The 23,716-nt window shown below is 38.8% G+C and overlaps 1 protein-coding gene across 1 annotated transcript in view; it reads right to left on the reverse strand.

The window, feature by feature from the left end:
- Positions 1-23,716, reverse strand: part of SEMA5A (sema domain, seven thrombospondin repeats (type 1 and type 1-like), transmembrane domain (TM) and short cytoplasmic domain, (semaphorin) 5A) — a 372,837-nt gene that overhangs the window by 40,515 nt on the left and 308,606 nt on the right. Inside the window, exon 16 of the mRNA XM_011978059.1 lies at positions 2-89. Within this exon, the coding sequence (XP_011833449.1) occupies positions 2-89 (88 nt within the window). The remainder of the gene's footprint in view (position 1; positions 90-23,716) is intronic.

Raw genomic sequence — 23,716 nt, forward strand, 5'->3', positions numbered from 1 at the left:
TTGTCAGAGATGTTGACAGGCGTCCACGGTGTCCAGGGTGTGGTCTTCTTCAGCTCGGGACACGGGTTGGTGTTGCAAGGCTGGTACTCCTGGGGAGAACGTGCAGGCGAGCATTACCATACAGGGTGAACACAGCAACCTCACCAAAGGCTCCTTTCCTTCAGGGAAAGATAGGCGTCTCTAAAACACCAGCTCCTAAGACACAGCTACTCTACCAAACTAAAAACACATTTGTGTTAAATTAGGCATTCAGCAGAATGCTCAGTGTTCAAGACATCTCCAAAAGGAATCCTCAGTCTCTCCTGTGTAAACAAAGGGAATGAGACAACAAACTTAATTGCTTGTGGGAAAAAACCCCAGCGATCCCATAAAAGTCATCTTCCTTTCACTTAATGACTAGCTGAAAGTACCCATTATTCTGATGTTAAGTTTAGCATTTTCTTGAAAAGATTGATCTGTAAACCTCGTAATATTCAGTTTGAGATTAACGGATGTCTTAAGACCTGGGATCACAGATGTGAGGTGTTAGAGTGGTAGGGGAGCCACAAGATAAAATGATGCAAGAGACTTTTTTATGTATAAGAAGGTTTCCCATCATCTCACAGCTGACACCTTCAAAGCCCTTCTCAGCATCTCCTCAGAGTACACTGAAATGTAAGTTCTGTTCCCTCCCTCCCAGGTACCTCCCTTGGAACCACAGGTAGGAAGGTCCTGGGTAGATGAGCACACAGTGGCTTTGGAGGTCTGGCAGGTGGAGATGATGAAAATCTGCCTGGAGCACCTACTGATTTATTTGACAAGCGTTCTACATACAATTGCTGCAAACACAGAGCCCAGTAGGAGGGATACAGGAGTTGACCTTGGATGCAGTGTGACATAATTTCTCCATTTTACAGCAACGGGTTTCACTGGAGGGAAAACCCATACACATAATACACCTAGTGATGGCCACAGGATTAAAGATTTTTAACAATATTGTATTAATAAAATAAGAATTAAATCACTCGTTAAGTTTTACCATAAAATAAGAAAATTGCTCTATCATTTCTCCACCTCTTTCAGTTGCATATTTTGATACTTATCACCATAGAGCTAAACTTGACTTTGGGTTCTTTTGGTAAAACCTTTGAATCTACAAATTCCTTTGGTTTTAGAATTATTATTATTATTATTATTATTATTATTTGAGACAGAGTCTCACTCTGTCGCCCAGGCTGGAGCACAGTGGCACGATCTTGGCTCACTGCAAGCTGCGCCTCCCCAGTTCACGCCATTCTCCTGCCTCAGCCCCCCGAGTAGCTGGGACTACAGGCACCCGCCACCTCGCCCAGCTAATTTATTGTAGTTTTAGTAGAGATGGGGTTTCACCGTGTTAGCCAGGATGGTCTCAATCTCCTGACCTCGTGATCTGCCCGCCTTGGCCTCCCAAGGTGCAGGGATTACAGGCGTGAGCAGAAATATTCTTGATTACTTCATTTCATGCTCCCCCTCCCTTTTCTTGCTGCATCTCTTATCTTTTGGATGTAAACTCATTTATCCATTTTTACATTTCTCATCTTTTATCTCATCGTTTCCATATCTTCATCTTTTGCTCTAGTTTCTGGAAGATTTCCTCAACCTTATCTTCCAAAATGATGATTGAAATATTCATCTTATCTACTACATTTTAAATTTCCAAAAGCCTTTTTGTGTCTATTTTTTGGTTCTTGATTATCCCCTTTTATTGTATCCTGTTCATATTTTTTTGGTCACACTACTTTCTCCAATTCGAGTACATTGATGATTTGAATACACTGAGTACACTGATGAATTATTTCAAGGTGTTAGTCTCTCTCTATAGCTTCTGTATCTTCTAGTTGCTGAATTCCCTTTGCTTTTTTAGATCGCTGTCTTTCTCGTTGGATTGTTTCTTCTGTGATCTGAACATTCTTTGTTTTCTGCTTTGAATTAGAGTGGAGGGCTAAAAAGTTTAACTGGAAGGTCTAAGGACAGAGAAGTCTATAGACCTGGTCAGATCTGGTTAAGCATCTTTAACCAGAATTTAAGAATCTTTGTCAGAATCTTAAACCTTTCCTGCTGGACTCTTCCGAGACCCCTGAGAAGACTGCTCCAGTGTCTTGCCTGTCTGGGTGCTGGAGACTGAGCCATGGAGGATCTGGGAGCCAAGTGGAGGAAGAGGGCTGAACTCTCAGTGTCCAGTAGACAGTCATTTATCTGACTCTGCCTTTCTCAGTTCTGAAGCACCCAGTTAACTGAGCTCAGTGCTCAGAGGTCCAGAGACGCTCTGTTTTCCTCTCCAGAAAATAAGCTTCCTAGCATCTGCCGGACAGAGCAGGTCTAGTCCCCTTGGTGGAGTAGAAGAGAGATATGGAGGTCTGACAACTTCTTAAACAGAAGTCAGCCAATGTTACTTTGCCACTAACAAAGAAAACGGGGCTGCTGATTTCTGAGTTCTCTGAGGGGTCTCTGGTGTGCATTGAGATGATTCTTTTCATATATGTGCTGGAGGTCCCCAAGATCCCTCCAGTTTCTATGATTAGATAGCAGGATCCATAGGACTCTGTATGCAGCAGTGTTCTCAGCTATAATTTATTACAGTAAGAGAATACAAAGCAAAATCGGGAAAGAGAAAATGCACATGGGGTAGAAGTCTAGACAAAGCCAGGTGGCACAACCAAGAGACCTCTCGCAGCGGAGTTACAAAGGATGTACTCAGGTCCCCCAACAGCTAGTTCTGATGATGTACAGGGAAGATGGTCTACCGGGGAAGTTCACTGGAGACCTGGTACTCAGGGTTTTCACTGGGGTCTGGTTGCAGAAGCATCCTTGCTTTGCATTTACGAAAAGTCCAGATTCCCCCAAGGAAGCTTTCAGTATACACCACATTGTTTGTACAGACAATTTAAGCACAGAGAGCCACTCTTGCCATCTGGGAATGGTAGAAACCTTCTTGAAATCCAGATTCCCAGATGCCAGTCAATAGCTAGCCTTGCAAGCAGGCCATTCTAAGAATCACAGGACTGGGCAGCATTGTCTTCCACACAGTTCTCCTCTGCTAGCCTTGAATTCATGCTTCTTCAATGTATTTCCAGATTCTACTTTTTAAAATCAACATGGTTCTTTCTCTTTTATTCTGACTTTGTGCATTTATGCCTTGAAAAATCAACCCCTCTAATACTGTATTAGTATGTTTCCAGTAGGATAGAAAGCAACTTGTGTGTCCACGCCACCAACTTTACCTGGGAACCTAATACGATCTTTATTTTCTACTGTTTTAAATACTCTATCTTTTTTTACTTACAATGCATTTATTTTTTATTTTATTTATGGCAGATAACACTCAGGATTTTTGTGACATCATAGGCTTTTAACAGAAAATATGTAAAGCGATCATTGCTGTTTCTTTGATTTAATACTCTCCAGGCATTCCTCCCAGCCTACGCCATCTCTACATCAACAAATACTAGAAAGATAGATGACTTCATTTTCTTGTGTTTATAGCATCTTTTATTATGGCATCTTTTGAATGCTGCCTCTTAAATGAAAAAGCTCCATGAATGCCATAAACCCAATCATGTAAAAAGCCAGGCACAACACGTGTGTGATCTCTTTCACTTGGAATGAAAACCACATGACAGGAAAGCAATAAACCCTTGTCTTGGACCCTCTGTGCCTCTGGTATGGGGATGCTCTCACCTCTGGATTGAAAATGCCATATGCCACTGCCCTTCCCTCCCTCACTCTGAGCCAGCCTGGCCAGATAAGCATTCCAGAGCTCCTTGCTGAAATGGGCTCAAAACACATGCAGCTTGGCCATGCATGGTGGCTCACATCTGTAATCCCAGCACTTTGGGAAGCCAAAGTGGGTGGATTACCTGCGGTCAGGAGTTCGAGACCAGCCTGGCCAACATGGTGAAACCCCATCTCTACTAAAAACACAAAAATTAGCTGGGCGTGGTGGCGGGTGCCTGTAGTCCCAGCTACTCGGGAGGTTGTGGCAGGAGAATTGCTCGAACCTGGGAGACGGAGCTTGCAGTGAGCCGACATTGTGCCACTGCACTCCAGCCTGGGCAACAGAGCAAGACTCCATCTCAAACAAACACACAAACATCATGTGCCATTTATGGACCTCTGTGTGAAGAGTGCTGGTCTTGGGTCTTCACAAATGCAGCATTACCTATAAATTAGTAAAATCTTACATCTTCATAAACAGATTTAAAGGATTCCACCAATAATTCTTAGATTTCCCACACTGCAAGCTTCGTTCTTTCTACGGAGATGAAGTTTAATTTTTGAAATGAATGAGGCACAAATGTGTTTGAAAGCTGGCTCAAGGGTCTGCATTGGCATCTGTGTGTTGGTCCCAGAGGCGGGCACAGCTCACAGCTAAGAAAGATCAGTTTAGTCTCTTTAGATCTAAGCCTCCAACAACAGTCTGTTCATATGTTCTTATTTTCTCATGGTTCAAAGCTTAACGTGAGACTCAGAATTTCTCCTTTCAAGTGCTTTTTGAGATTTAATTATGATACATTCGCTTGAAGTATCAAATTATGAAATGGTGAGAAATAGTATGGCCAATTTGTTTTATCTTAATGAGCAAAATCATGAAGCGATTTAATTCTATTGTGATCACTTATATGGCTTAACTGAATATGTATGTTACAATTTACTAGAAAACCGCTGCTGCAACTATCCAAATGTAGATGGAACTTTAACAACACTGCACTTAATACTAAAGAGATAACTGATTTTAAAAAGGATTTCAGGAAGCTAACTATTATGATTTGGCACATAAGGTTATTAATATTCTGGTGGAAAACATGAGATAAGAATGTTTACTAAAGCAATTGTAAATAATTCCTCCAAATATGTTCCCCATGTATTATGTATTCCAGTCAACAGTGATGAAATCACTCATTTAAACATTTAATCCTGCAACGTGGGAGCCACTCTGCTGGTTCTCCCTTATTTCTATGCCAAGTTCTACAGTCATGGCTTCCTGTGTTCCCTCTGTCCTCTCCATCCTAATGGCCTCCTCTAATTCAGGCCCCCATCACCATAGACCTGATTTACAGAATGCAAGCTTGTAGTTCCCTAAAGCTTAAGTGCCTATTTATAATTCTGCATCCACTAATAGACTGCAAATTTGTCAAAAGCAAGAACTTTGTCATGTTTATTTTATATTAGCAATCTTGAACATAGTAACACTTTTTGGTAAGTGGATAAATCATATTGATTAAGTAACAGATAAGCCTATTGAGATGAAATTTGCATACATTTGGGGAACAGATTTAGATAGTTAAGTGGAACCTCCTGTTTTGCTGTTTATTTTTCCTTTGAGAAAATTAACATATCTTGTATTTCATACACTGAAAGTAACGTAGAGAGATGGAGACAATCCAAGCAGAATTTTGATACCACATGCTCAGAGTGAAGCACAAAAATTACCCTTAAAGTCATCTCATCCATAGCTGAATATGTAAACTAAATTTATTCTCATATGGAATACTTATGGTTTCCATATGCATTTATCAAGTTCTCTTTCAGTAACTAAGCTTGGCCTGCTGAGACTGAAAGCAATTCACATAAGATAAATAAGAAAGTAATTGAATTGTGCTTGCAAAGAGCCACAATACGCAAGCATCTACATGGAAGTAGAACCATGCTCCCAGGAGCCGGTGGCAAACAGAACAAAGACTGACTGGAAGTTCTGGAAATTAGTTTAGTTGTACCCAGTAAGGAAGGTGTATAAAGGAGGTGGTGGATTCAAAATTATATGGTCACAGAGTGTCTTCCGCTTCCCACCAATATGGAGTAACAGAAACTGGATTAACCCTTTTACCCAAATAACACAACTTTATATGAAATAATGGTTCTTTAGGTACTGGACTTCAGGCAATGAAGGTCAGTGATCACTGAGTAATAGGAGACATATTAGGGGAGACCCACGATTGCCACAGCCTACAGGCTTGAGAAGGTTCCCGGGCCACGGCATGGGGAGCAGAAACCTAGGCACAGGCTAGAGACTGAGGAGACAGGTTTGGGAACTGGAGAATGCCAAAGTGGCTGAAATTATTGGAAAGGAGAAAGTTGCACAAAGTGATCACGTCAGTGATGTGCAAAAATCACCCATCAAGATTTCAACTGAGTACAAATCAGGTAACAGGGGTTTTGGCTTAAAAAATCAGCGTGTTCATGTGAAGAAACTACACAGGAGTAGGGAAAGATCTGCCTGAAATGATCAGTGGGAACAGTGTGTGTTACCCACACAACACCAGGAACAGTTCTTGCTTCAAAGAGCAAAAGTAAAAGACCTCATATCATTGGTTGGTTACCCACACAGCACCAGGAACAGTGCTTGCTTCAAAGAGCAAAAGTAAGAGACCTCATATCATTGGTTGGTTACCCACACAGGACCAGGAACAGTGCTCGCTTCAAAGAGCAAAAGTAAAAGACCTCATATCATTGGTTGGATACCAAAAGGGGCCTTGCTTCCGCAGTGGGGAAAAATTACTGCAGACTAAGCGTGGCTTTGATCCCAAGTAACTAAGACTAAACGCAAGCACCAAAACCATCAAACTGGTTTTACATAATTTAAATATGTCCCCAAAGAGAACCCTAGCATATTTTTAGGACAACAAACGTGTCTACCAGTTTAAATTCACAATGTCTTGCATCCAGTCTAAAATTACCACGTATGGAAAGAGGCCAAAAACACAACCTGTAATGAAGAGAAAAATCAGTCAATTGAAACTGATGCAGATATGACACAGATGACAGAATGTGTAGTCAACAGCATCAAAACAGTAATTATAACTGCATCCCATATGTTCAAGGAAGACCTCAAAGATATAAGAAAGAAATAACTTGCAACATACCAGCTGTAACATACAAAACATTTGCAGATAATTGCAAATGAGACAGTATCTCCAAAGTCATTCTATGAAGCCAACTTTGATATCAAAACCAGACAAAGACAGAAGGAAAGAAAACTACAGGGGAGTATCCCTCATGAATGTAGATGTTAACATTCTTAAAAAGACTTTAATACATCAAACCAAAAAATATACCAAAAGGTTAATACCTCATGGTCAAATGGCTAGTGTGTCATCAATGAAAGACTAAGGGTTATCATCTGAAATTCAGTTAATGTAATTCATCATACGAACTGTGTAGAAGTAAACTTGTATAATAATCTCAATAGATGCAAAAATTGTTGGATAAAAATCAAAATTAATTCCTTATTACAACTCTCAATCAACTTGGAACACAAATGAATTTCCTAAAGTTCATGAAGGACAGCTATTAAAAACCTACAGACTGCATCACACTTAATGGTTAAAGCCCGTGTGCTTTCCTCCTAAGATGAGAAACAAGGCAAGGATGTCTGGCCTTATCACTTCTATTCAAGATTAAACTGGAAGTTCTAGCCAGTATAATCAGGAAAGAAAAAGAAACAAAAGTCATTCATATTAAAAGTAAGAAGTAATTATATTTTTATTCACGAACAATATGATTGTCTATGTAGAAAATGTTATGGAGTCTACAAAAAAAAAGCTACTAGAAGTAATAAGTTAATTTATTAAGGCTGCAGAACACAAGATCAATGTAAATATAAAATATTATTTCATTCCTATGCACCAGTAACAAGCTACCAGAAATTAAAATTTTAAAAGAAGACTACTTACAGTAGCATCAAAACATAACATACTTAAGATTAAATCTCAAATAAATAGGTGCATGACTTTTATAATGAAAGGAAATGGAATCACTACAATCCTAATTATACTTCCAGGAGGCATTTTTGGTAGAAATTAACAAGCTAATTCTAAATTTCATATGGAATACAAAGTATCTAGAATAGTCAAAATATTTTGGCAAGGAAGAACGAAATAGGAAGACTTATACTTTCCAACTTCAGGATTCATTATAAAGGTACAATAATCAAGATGTTGCAGTGTAAGCATCAAGATAGAAAGACTGAGCAAAAGAACAGAATGCAAAGTCTAGGAACAGACCCACCTGTTTATGGCTTATTGATTTGTTTTGTAAATGTGCAAAGGCAATTCAATGGAGAAAGCGTAGTCTCTTCTGAAAATGATGTTGGAATGAATAATTGAATATCCGTATGTGAAAAGATGAATTTGGATCAATAACTTGTTCCATCTATGATAACTGATATAAATGGATCATAGTTCAATATCTAAAACCAAAGAACTCCTAGAAGCAAACACATGAGAACACCTGTGGGGTCACAGGTTAAGCAAAAATTTTCTAAATAAAATACCAAAAGCATCATCCATAAAATAAAAAAACTAATTAAAATAAATTAAAATCAGAAGCTTCTGCCCTTTAAGGATCACTGTTAAGAAAATTAATGGTGAACTATATAGTCTGAGAGAAAGCATTTGCAAATCATATATCTGATAAAAAGACTTGCATTCGTTATGTATTTTAAAAGTTAAAACTAGAGTACAAAAACTAATAGAAAAACTGCTGAAAGATATATATAGGCATTTCAACAAAGATACGTGATCGCAAAACAAGCATATGTAAACTTAGAAAAAGGTAAATTGAAACCACAAGTAAACCACTACACATGTATTAGAATGACTAAAATTCAAACAACGACAGGGGGAAAAAAAAAAGCCCCCAAACCCCAAATCCTGTGACAGTACCAGATGCTGATGAGGACACAATGCTTTATATTTACTCAGCCATCCCAAATAAACATCCAGTGCATGTATTTGGATGTGGCTCATAGAAGGGAAAAAGACTTGATATTCAGAATGCTACAAGACAAATTCAGTGTATGCTAGTTACTCTGCAGATAGGTTGATGATTTAGAGATTTTAGATATTCCTGGTTTCTTTCCACTACTCTTAATAGTCATAAAAACACAATAAAATACAATAGAAATGTTTTGAAAAAAATGTGAAACGAACATTATAACCAAAAAGTTGAGCATTTCTATGTAGAAATTAATCAACAAGCCCACTGTTCTATGCAGTAACTCCATTTCTGCAGGTTTGCTCTATCTCATACACTGCTGATAGCATTGTAAATGGCACAAAACTGTTTGATAACTGTTTGATACTTTCCTAAGAAGTCAAACGTATACATCGCACATAGCCTACCCATTCCATTCCTCTATATTTACCCAAGAGAAAATAAAACACATGCCCATACAAACACTTGTACATGAATGTTCACAAAAGCTTTATTTGTAATAGTCAAAAAACTGGAGACAACTCATACGGCCATCAGCAGGTGGACAGCTAAACGAAGAATCTTATGGAATATTACTCAGCAATTAAAAGAAATGAACTCTTGATATACAGAACAACAAAACATCTGAAAATAATCATACACATAAAAAAGCCAGCAAAAAAAAAAAAGGAGTGACACTGTAGAATTCTATTCATATAACGTTAGGGAATATGAAAACTAACGCACAGAGACAGAAAGCAATCGGTGCTTATCTGAGACTAGGGAGTACTGGGAGGCGTATCAGGGAGGTGTTGCAAAAGGAAATCAGGAAACTTGGGTTGATGGACATGTTCACTACCTTTATTGTGTTAATGGTTTTATGAATGTACAAATACCTTAAAATTGATCAAATTTTTATCATTGTAAACATGTAGTGCATTGTATGCAAACCATACCTCAATAAAGGTACAAAACTGTATGGTCTCAGAAAAACAAGCCTCTCTCTAATACATGGTGTCTTCTTTGCTCATTTAGAAATTATACCTTGAGGCCGGGCGTGGTGGCTCATGCCTGTAATCCCAGCACTTTGGGAGGCTGAGGCGGGCGGATCATGAGGTCAAGAGATCAAGACCATCTTGGAACCCCGTCTCTACTAAAAACTACAAAAATTAGCCAGGCGTGGTGGGAGGCGCTTGTCGTCTTAGCTACTCAGGAGCCTGAGGCAGGAGAATTGCTTGAACCTGGGAGGTGGAGGCCTCAGTGAGCCGAGATCGCGCCACTGCACTCCAACCTGGTGATAGAGCAAGACTTCATCTCAAAAAAAAAAAAAAAAAAAAAAAACATGTTATTTGCATTTGCAGCAACACGAATGGAGCTGAAGGTCACTGTCTTTAGTGAGATAAGTCAGGCCCCAAAACACAAATATCACATGTTCTCACTTATATGCAGGAGCCAATAAAAAGTTGATCACATGGAGGTAGAGAAATACAGTAAATAGAGTTTGAGAAAGGTAAGTGGAAAAGAGAGAGGAGGATGAAAGAGAAGTGGATTAAAAAGTAAAAACACGCAGCTGGATAGAAGGAGTAGATTCAGTATTTGATAGCAGAGTACGGTAAGTATAATTAAGCAGAAATGCATTGTACTTGGGTGGTGGACACCCTAAATACCCTGACTTGATCACACACACACACATTATACACATGTAACAATATTTCACTTGTATACCACAAATTTGTACAAATAAAAAATGGTATCCCAAACAACTGTGAGTTTGTACATACCTGCATATATTAAAATTAGAGTAATTTTTCTCATGGCATTTATGTTTGGTTACTTAGGACTGAAAATGACCAGTATTTGTAGATAAACGCTTCATAAATATAAAGCGTGCACCATCCATTCCATTTTTACATTCCACCATATGTGTCCAAAAAATGACGCTATTTTCTACCACATAGCCAGCCAGTACATTGACTATGCATTATGATGTGTGTTTGCGTGTGTGTGTGTGTGTGTGTGTGTAGCCTGTGCATGTTCCTCATTGTTTTAAAATCACTTATTTCCCTTCTAATCAGTTTCTTTGGCAACAGTTCATTTTTCTGCTGGCACGGTCCTTTGAACATGAGGGAATTATCATACAATCACCTTCCATGGGATTTGGAGAAGTGTGGGAGTCACAGGGTAACTTAGGAGAACTTGACTTCCAGGACTGTTTCTTACTTCCTCACCATCCAACCCTCTAAAAACACATTTAAATGCTTGTAGTACCTCCCACCAAATGCCATATAAGAGGACAGACAAGCTGATCTCCTAACACCAAAATGCCTTTGCAATCCACAACCTTGCTTTAGATTTACTCAGCCATCCCAAATAAACACCCAGGGCATGTATTTGGATGTGGCTCATAGAAGGGGAAAAGAGGCGATATTCAAAATGCCAAAAGACAAACTCAGTATACTCTAGTTACTCTGGAGACAGGTTAACGATTTAGAGATTTTCAATATTCCTGGTTTCTTTCCACTACTCTTACTAGTCATAAAAGCACAATAAAATACAATAGCAATGTTTTGAAAAAATGTGAAAACAATATTGTAACCAAAAAGTGAGCATTTCTAAAGTAGCAAATCATCCACAATCCCACTATTCTATGCAGTAACTGAATTTCTGCAGGTTTGCTCTAAGTAGCTACGGTACTCTCTAAATACCTTATCATGCATCATGAACGTTTACTATGCCACTTGTTTGCAAGGGGGTTTCCCAAGCCTGTGAGCTTCTCTAGGGCAAAGCCTGGGATGGATGCGACTTCATGTCTCACCTGAGTAACGCACCCTCACTGGCTCCAAGTGGGGAGGAACTGAGCCAAAATCTCAAGGGCTTTTCAATGGACGGGTTCACTTTCAACCTGTAGCCAACCTGGGTTCTTCTAAGTGCAGAAAAGCAAACACATACTCCTCTGCTTTCTTGCTCAAAAATGATGTATGTATGTGCACACACATATATATGTGTGTGTGTATACAAAAATGGAACTGGCTTTCCTCCTTACGCATTATTTTAGGCATTCCTTTTTATAACAGTCTAAAGCTCAGGAGAATAAGAAAATCAGTGCTGCCACTGGAAGTCTTCTTTATTACAGAGGCTGTGATTTGTGGGCACTTTTGCTTCCATAAACTTACATCTGAAATGATAAGATCCATCTATTTATTTTATTGTCTCACTGTAATGTCTTTAAATTCTCACTCTCTGAGAGCAAAAGCCAGGAATTCAAATATGTTTTTCCTAGCAAGTATCTTGCAATGAGAGGAGTAAGTACTTTTAGATAGAAGTAAATACCCATCCTTTGGGAAAAGTGTCCTTCTCAAGCTAACAATTGAAATGGGTGACCTTGAGCAGAGACATCCACCTTTTACTTCTATTCTTCCGTTTTTAAGGGAAAACGTTTAAATATACTGTAAGTGCTTGAGAACATGAAGGTAATTTGTACAGATCTTAAGAGTTCTTATGAGGAACTTTGGAAGCATTCGAATACATAACAAAAATCAAAGTGAGATTGTGTTAAGATTAAGGCTTCAGCTGAACTGTCATGAATTTGCTTTTACAATAATTTATGGGGACATTTACCCTAGATTCTTTTAAGGACCAAAAAAAGTGGCAAATATTGGTCTGCTGTCTTACCAGAAAATTTCAGTTGGGTATGTATACACACACACACACACACACACACAGTCATACATATGCAACAATAAGAAAAACAAGATTTAGAAAAAAAAATTCTGCCTATAATAATAGGATATGTATGTGATGGTTACAGTCACATAAACATACTTGTATAGGGCCAACCTGGCTCCATTTTTTTGGCAAGAAAATATAAAATAAAATTAGAATAATAGAGTACTTATGTCAGGCACAGGATAAAACCATACTCATGTTCTTGGTGAACCATCTCATTGACAAAAATATATATTGCATTAAAAACTCTTCATTCAGCAGCATAGGCCACTAATGGTAAATAGTTTGCAAAGACCTGATGATTAGTCTATGACAAATTAATATTTTCTGTTTAAATTGATATCTAACATTTTTAAGTTTTGAGATTTGAGAAATATAAAAAATATAAATATACAAACTATAAATATAAATAAACATAAATGTGAATTGCATGGTTTAAATATATACCAACTTGCTTTTTACCTGAAAATTAAAGGCAAATAATTTAAATACCATTTTCCTCTCCTAGATCATTTGGATGCCATTTAAAATTTTTTGCTTTTTAAAACTAACACTCCTTAGCAAATGCAAAAGAACAGGAATCATAATAAACAGTCTCTCAGACCACAGAGCAATCAAATTAAAACTCAGGATTAAGAAACTCACTTAAAACCACACAACTACATGGAAACTGAACAACCTGCTCCTGAATGACTACTGGATAAATAACAAAATTAAGGCAGAAATAAATAAGCTACCTGAAACCAATGAGAACAAAGACACAATGTACCAGAATCTCTAGGACATAGCCAAAGCAGTATTTAGAGGGAAATTTATAGCACTAAATGCCCACAAGAAAATGTAGGAAAGATCTAAAATTGACACCCTAACATTACAATTAAAAGAGCTAGAGAAGCAGCAGCAAACAAATTCAAAAGCTAGCAGACAACAAGAAATAACTAAGAAAGAGCTTCTGCACAGCAAAAGAAACTATCGTCAGAGTGAACAGGCAACCTACAGAATGGGAGAAAATTTTTGCGGTCTATCCATCTGACAAAGGGCCAATACCCAGAACCTACAAGGAACTTAAACAAATTTACAAGAAAAAAAACAACCCCACCAAAAAGTGGGTTATAAACAGACATTTCTCAAAAGAAGACATTTATGCAGCCAACAAACATATGAAAAAAAGCTCAACAGCACTGGTCATTAGAGAAATGCAAATCAAAAACACAATGAGATACCATCTCACGCCAGTTAGAATGGTGATCATCAAAAAGTCAGGAAACAACAGATGCTAGAGAGGATGTGGAGAAATGGGAATGTTTTTACACTATTGGTGGGAATATAAATTTGTTCACCCATTGTGGAAGACAGTGTAGCGATTCCTCAAGGATCTAGAACCAGAAATACCTTTTAACTCAGAAATCCCATTCTGGGTATATACCCAAAGGATTATAAATCATTCTATAAAGATACATGCACACATAGGTTTACTGCAGCACTGTTCACAATAGCAAAGACCTAGAACCAACCCAAATGTCCATCAATGATAGACTGGATAAAGAAAATGTGGCACATATCCACCATGGAATACTATGCAGCCATAAAAAAGGATGACTTCATGTCCTTCACAGAGACTTGGATGAAGCTGGAAACCGTCATTCTCAGCAAACTAGCACAAGAACAGAAAACTTAACACCACACATTCTCACTCATAAGTAGGAGTTGAACAGTGAGAACACATGGACACAGGGAGGGGAACATCACACAGGGGGGCCTGTCGGGGGTGGGGGTTGGGGAGGGATAGTATTAGGAGAAATACCTAATGTAGATGACAGGTTGATAGGTGCAGCAAACCACCATGGCACATGTATACCCATGTAACAAAACTGTATGTTCTTTACATGTATCCCAGAACTCTTAAAGTATAATTTAAAAAAAAAAAAAAAAAGAAAGAAAAAACTGAAGGAACTTAGGATGAAACAATTGTAGCATCTTCTTCTATTGTCTTACTCAATTGGTAAAACTCCTAAAGACCTCTCACAAAGACTCAGGGGTAGCCATGTAGTTTGCACTACCCAGTCTTCTTGTTTTCATGAGGCATGTGGTACTGTGTGTCCTCAGGGTCCACAGGTGAACAGTCCTGCTTAGAGCCTTCAGAGCAGCTGGTCCATCTTCTTCCATCACCTGCACCGTGACTCCTTCATTGTGATGCAGCTCTGATCTGAGGGACCCTCTGATAGGAAGCACCCACTCACACACCTGTGGTGTGGAGTATTCTAGCAAACCCCGAGATTCCCACCACCTGGGTGTCACGCTCTGCATAATCTTTTCTCTCTTGGAGTGTTGGTGGTAAGATGATGGGATAGTCACCCTCTTAATCAGGTTACAATAATCCACAACCTCCTCGTACCCAGAAAGAGATTTTTTTTTTTTTTTTTTTTTTTTTTTTTGCTGGCTTTGAAGAAGGAAGCTGCCTTGTGGTGAGTGGGCCATATGGCTAGGACTAAGAGCAGCCTAGGAGCCGAGAATGCCACCCTCTAGCCTATAGCCAGTGGGAAACACAAGACCTCAGTCCTAAAACTGCAGGGAACTAAATTCTACAAATACCTAGCACTTGAAACACTCAGCCACAGAAAGACTGCAGTTCTGGCCAACACCTCAATTTCAGCCTGTGAGACATTGAGCTGAGGGCACAGTTTGAATTTTCCCAGACTTCGACGCATGGAATAATCAGATAATAAATACATGTAGTATTAAACCATTGAATTTGTGCTAATTTATTACAGAGTAATAAAACCCTAATACACATATGTGTGTGTAGATATAGATATAGATGATATAAGAGTAATAAAACCCTAATATACCTATGTGTGTATATAGATATAGATATAGATGATGTAAGAGTAATAAAACCCTAATATACATATGTGTGTATATAGATATAGATATAGATGATATAGATATAGATATATACATACAGTTTCCCACTGGCAAGGAATTTTCCATATGGAACACTCATTATCATCTTGCTATGGTATTTCTACAGTGTTTTCTCATGAAAAAGTTTCAGTTAAAAAAAATGACCATTACTTGTTATTAGTGGTACATAGGCAATTTGAGGTGTTGATGAAAGTCCTGCAGGTTATCTAGCAAGGTGAGGTCAGTGGTTACAATTCATGTTATTTTAAGGTACCTGATACTATTCAGAACTCACATTTCTGAATTTAACTTTCCAGAATAGTGACAAACTATGCATGTGTTGACAATTTGTACTTCAACTTTAACAATTCCATTAAAGCTCTGAATTTCAGTCCACTATTTTTGAGTGAAATGTATTGAGTAAGTATCTTTGGCTTTAAGGGAATTCACAGAACTTAAAGTGGTGTTCTATTCCTTCCAGGGAAGAGTTTTTCCTAAAGGACGACTCCACAGGGTACTAATGAGTGCTACAGGAAAAGCATCTGTTGTCAAGAAAGACTGAGAAGTCTTGGGTTAAAGAAAGTTAAATGGGTTTCTCCAAATGAGTGATCAGAACTGCGCTTGGAGCCCTTTTACTCAGAGCGTCTTGCAAATGCTGCCAGGGAGAATGCTATCTGCAATCAAACAAATTCTCAAAAGATGTGAGAATTTTGTTGTTGTATGACAGATTCTACAATCGATTTACTGATTTAAAAACTGAAAATAAGGGTGTATCCCTACTGTTTCGAAATTGTATAGAAGTTACCCTTCTTCTGCCCAAAGTAAAAAGAATTCAAAAGATTGAGGGTGGAGTCTTATGTTCATAAAATTCTTAGCCCATTGCTTCTGTATTGTAATGGGGAAAACTGTCTAAAATATCCACCTCCTTTAAGACTCTTTGTAGGTGACTGAGTTTCCAGTGACTACCTAAGACAGAGAGAGTTGATTCTTCATTAGTGTTGACATCTTGAAAATGATTTTCTTCTCTGAGTTCACTCAGAAGTGGGCTAGTCAGCCTAAACTGTGATGCTCTGTGCTCACTCCCAAGTTCATTGCTCTGTGTTATAAGCAGGAGAGTTCACCAAGGTCTGCCCAGCGTTGTATTCCCTTCAATCCTTAACCTAGTGCCTCCACTTTCTTATCTGTAAAATGGGATAGAAAGTCATCCACAATGCTAATTTAGAAGCATTAAGTGAGATAATGTGTTTACAGTGATTAGCATGGAGCCTGTTCTATAGGGCATCTTTACACAGAGCCCTGGAAGCAAAGATCAGATGCACATCACGAAAGCATCACAGATTCTCCAAAATGGCCACTGGAGAAATCATCCTCTCTCCTAGAAAATGCACATGGTCACAATATCCCATAATTATCCTACAAGGAATATCCACAGCAGGGTGCATTTATCTAACTGGTAAAAGAAGTTTAAATTTAACTTGCATCCAAGTTTCGAGGGGTATCATTTTACTCCATCTGTGCTCATCCAGTGGAAAATTATCTTCTAAATATGATGTTATCTGAGTTTACATGAAGCTGTCTTTTTATCAGTTCATATTCTATAAATAAGTAGTTAAGATTTACTGCTCTAAAAGATAGTAGTAGAAACATTTATTTAATCTAAAATTCTCACATCATGAATGATGTATTTGGAACATGCACATCTATGGTCAATGTTCTTGTCACATTTCATTTACTTGTATGCAAATATTTGGAACTCTTAGGTGTTTTCCTGGCTCTCTATGCTAGGATTTCATCATTTAATGGATCTGGGAATTGGAAAATATGTATGTGTTATCAACATCACTTTCCTACAATTTAAATCCCAAGGAACTGCATTTTGTTGTTCTTTTATTTGTCAATTTACTATGGGAAATTAATTGTGTTCCTCTTAACTTCAGATTTTAAATGACTTTTTAAAATAACTCAGGTAATTTAGTTAGATTCTTATTATGGCATTAATATTTCCTGCCAGAACTTATGGATAATGACCTACATACCATAATTTAAACATGTACATGTTTGAAACTAAAAGTCAAAGTAATGTTGCCTAAGTGATACTTTCTATTTACAACACGGTAATTGAAATATCAGGTTTTCCATTCATTCATCCCTCCGTCCATCCATCCATCCATCCATCCATCTTTCAGTAATCACTGTTCAAACATCTATACCATGTGCAAGATGCGGAGATTTCTCCTGAAAATTCTCAGACACCAATGGTTAAAATAAACCAGTGAAGTTTAAGGAAGACATGTGGAAGCGCCGTCAGTCCTACAACAACTACTTATGAAAGGAGTTAAGATGCAAGAGGGACTTAGTGTTACATAACACTAGTACACAGTAATTGTCACTCTGGCCAATCCCATGAACCACCTGATCGAGGACTCTGTGTCTGACAGACTGACTTGTTTCATATACAGGTGCCATTGTCTTTCTTGATCATGGTACTAGAATTTCAACACATGCAGCAGTTTAGTTACCTTGAGCAATCAATTCTGCCTAAATTATCCATGCCCTAAAAGTGGAATATCATTGCTAACAAAAGGAAAACCTTAGAGAAATCTTAGCCCCTTAGCCCCTTTAATAAAAGTTGAAAGTCTTGATCCAAGAAAATAAAAGACCTACTAGTTAGAAATAATAAGTTATCAAAATAGTTGGATGTAAATATTATTTTTGTAATAAAGCTTAAAATTTTTGAGCCCTGGGTTTATAGATACTCAAGATGTGTGCCTCCTGTTCCAGCAGTCATCCAAATGAAAAGACTAGAGTATGATGGTGGCCTTCCCAGAACAGGCAGTCCCAACTGAGGGACAAGGTTAATTTGAAAGCCCACAGGATGAGTGGGGCTCCTTGTTCTTCAGTGATGTTTCTGTTGGCTTCCCTCCTGATACGGTTGGGCTATGTCCCCATCCAAATCTTATCTTGTAGCTCCCAAAATTCCCACGTATTGTGGGAGGAACCTGTTGGGAGATAATTGATTCATGAGGACAGGTTTTTCCCTTGCTGTTCTCATGAGTGAATAAGTCTCATGTGATAAAATGGTTTTAAAAACAGGAGTTTCCCTGCATGAGCTCCCTTCTCTTGTCTGCAGCCATGTGAGATATTCCCTTCACATTCCACCATAATTGTGAGGCCTCCACAGCCACGTGGAATTGTAAGTCCAATAAACCTCTTTCTTTTGTAAATTCCCTGGTCTTGTTGTATGTCTTTATCAGCAGCATGAAAACAAAATAATAAAGCAAATTGATACTGTGAGTGGGGTACTGCTGAAAAGATACTCCAAAATCTAGAAGTGACTTTGGAACTGCGTAATAGGCAGAGGTTGGAACAGTTTGGAGGGCTCAGAAGACAAAAAATGTGGGAAAGTTTGGAACTTCCTAGAGACTTGTTGAATGGTTTTGCCCAAAATGCTAAAATGCTAATAGCAATATGGACAATAAGGTCCAGGCTGAGGTGGTCTCAAATGGAAATGAAGAACCTGTTGGGAACTGGAGCAAAGGTGACTTTTATTATATTTTAGCAAAGAGACTGGTGGAATTTTCCCCCTGCTCTAGAGATTTGTGGAATCTTGAAGTTGAGGGAGATGATTTAGACTACCTGGTGGAAGAAATTTCCAAGTGGCAAAGCATTCAAGTGGTGACTTGGGTGCTGTTAAAAGCATTCAGTTTTATAAGGGAAGCAGAACATAAAAGTTTGGGAAATTTGCAGTTTGACAATGGGATAGAAAACAAAATCCCATTTTCTGAGGAGAAATTTAAGCCAGCTGCAGAAATTTGCATAAGTAACAAGGAGCCAAATGTTAATCCCCAGGACAATGGGGAAAATGTCTCCAGGGCAGGTCAGAGGTCTTTTTGGTGGCTCCATTCATTACAGGCCCAGAGGCCTAGGAGGAAAAAGTGGTTACATGGGCTTGGCCCAGGGTCCCTGTGCTGTGTGCAGCCTAAGGACTTGGTGCCCTGCATCCCAGCCACTCTAGCCATGGCTGAAAGGGGCCAACATAGAGCTCGGTCTGTGGCTTCAGAGGGTGCAAGCCCCAAGCCTTGGCAGCTTCCACGTGGTGTTGAGACTGCAAGTGCACAGAAATCCAGAATTGGGGTTTGGGAACCTCCACCTAGATTTTAGAGGATGTATGGAAACACATGGATGTCCAGGCAGAAGTTTGCTGCGGGGTGGGGCTCTCACGGAGAATCTCTGTTAGAGCAGTTTAGAAGAGAAATGTGAGGTCAGAGTCCCCTCACAGTGTCCCTACTGGGTGGGGCACCACCTAGTGGAGCTGTGAGAAGAGGGCCACCATCCTCCAGACCCCAGAATGGTAGATCCACTGACAGCTTACACCACACACCCGGAAAAGCCGCAGACATTCAATGTCAGCCTGTGACGGCAGCCGGGAGGGAGGCTGTACCCTACAAAGCTGTACCGCCAACAGGGTTGGCGCTTCCCAAGACAATGGAAACCCACCTCTTGCATCAGTGTGACCTGGATGTGAGACATGGACTCAAAGGAGATCATTTTGGAGTTTTAAGATTGGATTGCCCTGTTGGATTTTGGATTTGCATAGGGCCTGTAGCCCCTTTGTTTTGGCCAATTTCTCCCATTTGGAACAGCTGTATTTATCAAATGTATTTAGGAAACAACTAATTTCCTTTCGATTTTACACTCTCATAGGCAGAAGGGACTTGCCTTGTCTCAGATGAGACTTTGGACTATGGACTTCTAAGTTTATGCTGAAATGAGTTAAGACTTTGGGAGACTGTTGGGAAGGCATGATTGATTTTGAAATGTGAGGACATGACATTTGGGAGGGACCAGGGGCAGAATGATATGGTTTGGCTCTCTGTCCCTACCCAAATCTCATCTTGTAGCTCCCATTATTCCCACGTGTTGTGGGAGGGACCTGGTGAGGGTCTGGGTGGACCCACATGGAGGTGGATTTTTTTTCCTGTGCTGTTCTCATGATAGCGATGTCTCACAAGATTTGATGGTTTTAAAAATGGGAGTTTCCCTGCACAAGCTCTCCTCTCTTGTCTGCTGCCATGTGAGATGTGCCTTTCACCTTCCACCGTGATTGTGAGGCCTCCCTAGCCACATGGAATTCTAAGTCCAATAAACCTCTTTCTTTTGTAAATTGACCAATTTTAAAAATTGGGTATGACTTTATCAGCAGTGTGAAAATGGACTAATACACCTACCAAGCCAGGAGCAACATTAGCCAGGAGCTTCCCAATCTGCAAGCAAAAGAAATGTATTTTCTCACAAAAGCAAATATTCTTTCTAAAGGAAGTGACAACATCATGACCTAATAATCTGTTTATGAATGCTGTTGATAGATTTATTTCTGAGATTTACGGCCATTTCTTTCTGAACTTAATTTAGTTCTTGGAGTTATAATTAAGTTTATTTATTACTGAGAATACTATTAATGTATTTGATTTTATTTTCTTTTTTTGCCATAGCCTAAACACATTTCTTACATCTTCCTTTTTTAATCTTACATTTTTTTTAACTTAAGTTTTAGATTATCAGGCAGCAACTCTGCTGCTTTCTCTGTGCCTACTTTTGTGGACTTCTCTCTACTTCCATCTGTGTGACAATCTGGGAAATAGACGACTAAGCTGATAGAGAAAGTATCAAGGAAACAGCCAGATACAGCATGATGTGAGGACATCATCTAAATCCTTGCCACCAGGTATGGGTCAGCAATATCCCTGGTGCTCACCTGCTCCCTAAATCGGACCCTGATCCTGGCTGCCGTTACTGACATGGCTGTTTTCACATAACTGAGCACTACAGTGCAATTAAAATATTCAGGATGTTTAAATCAAATGTATAAGTTGAATTTAAACATTTCTAGACTTTAAAATATTTAACATATGGCAATGATATAAAATAGTTCATTTATCTTGAAGTTTCCTATAAAATAAATAATTATCCAAATCAGTGTTTAAAGACTGGATCTTCATCTGCTTTAATATGATTTGAAAATCATTCTGCTGTGTGCTTCTAAAACATAAAATGGTGATTAAATAATTAAATGGGCAAATTTCTTTTAAATTCATATTTTTAGTCACATATTTATTTTTATTATATTTGTTTATTTTATATTTATTTTTCCTAATACATGCTGTATACACATTCTTTAGTTTCTGGCTGTACAAATCATTCTCCTTATTACTATAAACACACACACACACTTCTATATATTAAAATATGATAACTTATAATCGAGGTCACTTATATGCCATTTCATATATAAGGTTATCTAAGCCAACAAATGCAGTTACAAATCTGTTCTAGAATGTTGCTTCTTTAATAAGGTGGGATGTTTCTTATTCAAAGCCCTCTTTCAGGCCTAGAGAAAATGCTTCAGTTGTTATTCATAGAATTCTCTACCCTGAATAAATGTTTTTATTTATTTTTCTCTCCCAGGAAACATTACAAAATTTAAGCAAGTGTACTGACTGCATTTTGCTTCAATTTCTGTTCACTTAGACAAATAATTCTATAAAAATTATAGAATTATAAAATTCTATGTAAAATTCTCTATAAAAAGAGCAGATGTTTCATAAAAACATCTGCTCTTTCAAAATATGAAGACAGTGGCCAGGCACGGTGGCTCACGCCTGTAATCCCAGCAAAAGTGCAAAAGTGGCCTCCCAAAGGGGAGGCAAAGGCGGGCAGATCATGAGGTCAAAAGATTGAGACCATTCTGCCCAATGTGGTGAAACTATGTTGTCTGTACTAAAAAAGTAAAAATTAGCTGGGCATGGTGGCGTGTGCCTGTAGCCCCAGCTACTCAGGAGGCTGAGGCAGAAGAATCGCTTGAACCCAGGAGGCAGAGGTGGCAGCGAGCCGAGATTGTGCCACTGCACTCCAGCCTGGCAACAGAGTGAGACTCTGTCTCAAAAAAAATAATAAATAAATAAATAAATAAATAAAATGAAGAAAATATTTTTCAATTGCTTAATTTTCCTATAAATGTAAGTATATAGAATAAGAATAATTGCTACGTTAGGGTGAGTATAGAAATCTAAGTTTTCTCTTATACTGTTACAGAAAAAAAATGTTAGTTTTCTTTATTTTAGAATGTTCCTCAATATTAGCGGTTGCTCGGCTTTGTTGCACTCTGAAGTTTTCTGATCATATTCAGATAGAACATTACAAAGTATCGGGATTGAGATGTGTGGTTGTTCAAACAAGAATTTACACAGGCAGACGCAGATGACAGCAGCAGCAGGAAGCCTACATTTATAAACACACACACACACACATATATATATGGAATTCCACAAAATTATAATCCAAATAGGAGTGTAGAGGCTCTCGTGCAAGAGATTTTGAACAGTAGGTCATGGTGCCAGTTTCAAAGGCACTGGGCTAATTAGTAGTAATTGCATTTCTGCAGTTCCTTGTTACCAGCAGAATCAAACTCAAAGTGCTTAGCTTCTCTGATATTTGGAAAAGTCTCATCCATGGCACTGTGTTAACCACTCCCACCCCTGTGGCCTGTATCCTAGCCACATGCCACAGTCTGATAGCTCACAAATGCTGTGGGTTCAGGCCTCTATGCTTTTGCCAGAGCTGCCATCATTCATGCAAGATTCTGTTCTCCTAAATTTACCTGAAAACACTACTCCTTCTTTGTGCTACCACCGTACCCTAGAACTGGCGAAGGATGCGATACCCAGTGACCTGGCTGTGCAGGGGTCTCCCTAACAGACCGTGAGACTTGAGAAGACAGTACTTATCTATTTCTCATTCCTTTATTTCTGGCCAAGCAGTGGACACTTGCTCTTTATCACACAGCAGGCACTTGGCAAGGATCAAACCTCACAGCACTTCTTCTGTAAGACATGGTGCTAATGTGGCCCTTGCACCAGAAAACAAGCTGCTGTCCCTTGGATAATTTTTCATAACTTTTGGTCAATGGTGTTCAAAATCTTTAAAAGTACTGAATAACTCTTTACTCAATAAACAATTTTAAAAAGATAAAAAGAGATAAAGATCAAGCTGCTAGAGTTCAAAGGGGTCCGAGACCAGGAGTGCATCCAGTTGTGAGTCCCCCACCAACTCCCCCCCATAGAGGCTCAGCATGGCATCTTTCACGAAAGACGGCAATGGACGAATATTGCACTACATGTAATGACCAGTCATTAACCAACAACCTCTGACCTTTGAGATGCAGCCAAGAGGGCTGGAGGGAATCTTTGAGATAAATTATCCCCATTCTTGACCTTACCACCCTTATTTCTTTACCTTGTTGCATTGAATTGGCTGTGATCTCCAGTACAATACGGTATTGAACGCTAGCAGCCCTGGCAGGAATCCTGGGCTTTTTCTT

The sequence above is a fragment of the Mandrillus leucophaeus genome, unplaced genomic scaffold, assembly GCF_000951045.1.
Source record: "Mandrillus leucophaeus isolate KB7577 unplaced genomic scaffold, Mleu.le_1.0 Scaffold188, whole genome shotgun sequence".
Classification (NCBI taxonomy): domain Eukaryota; kingdom Metazoa; phylum Chordata; class Mammalia; order Primates; family Cercopithecidae; genus Mandrillus; species Mandrillus leucophaeus.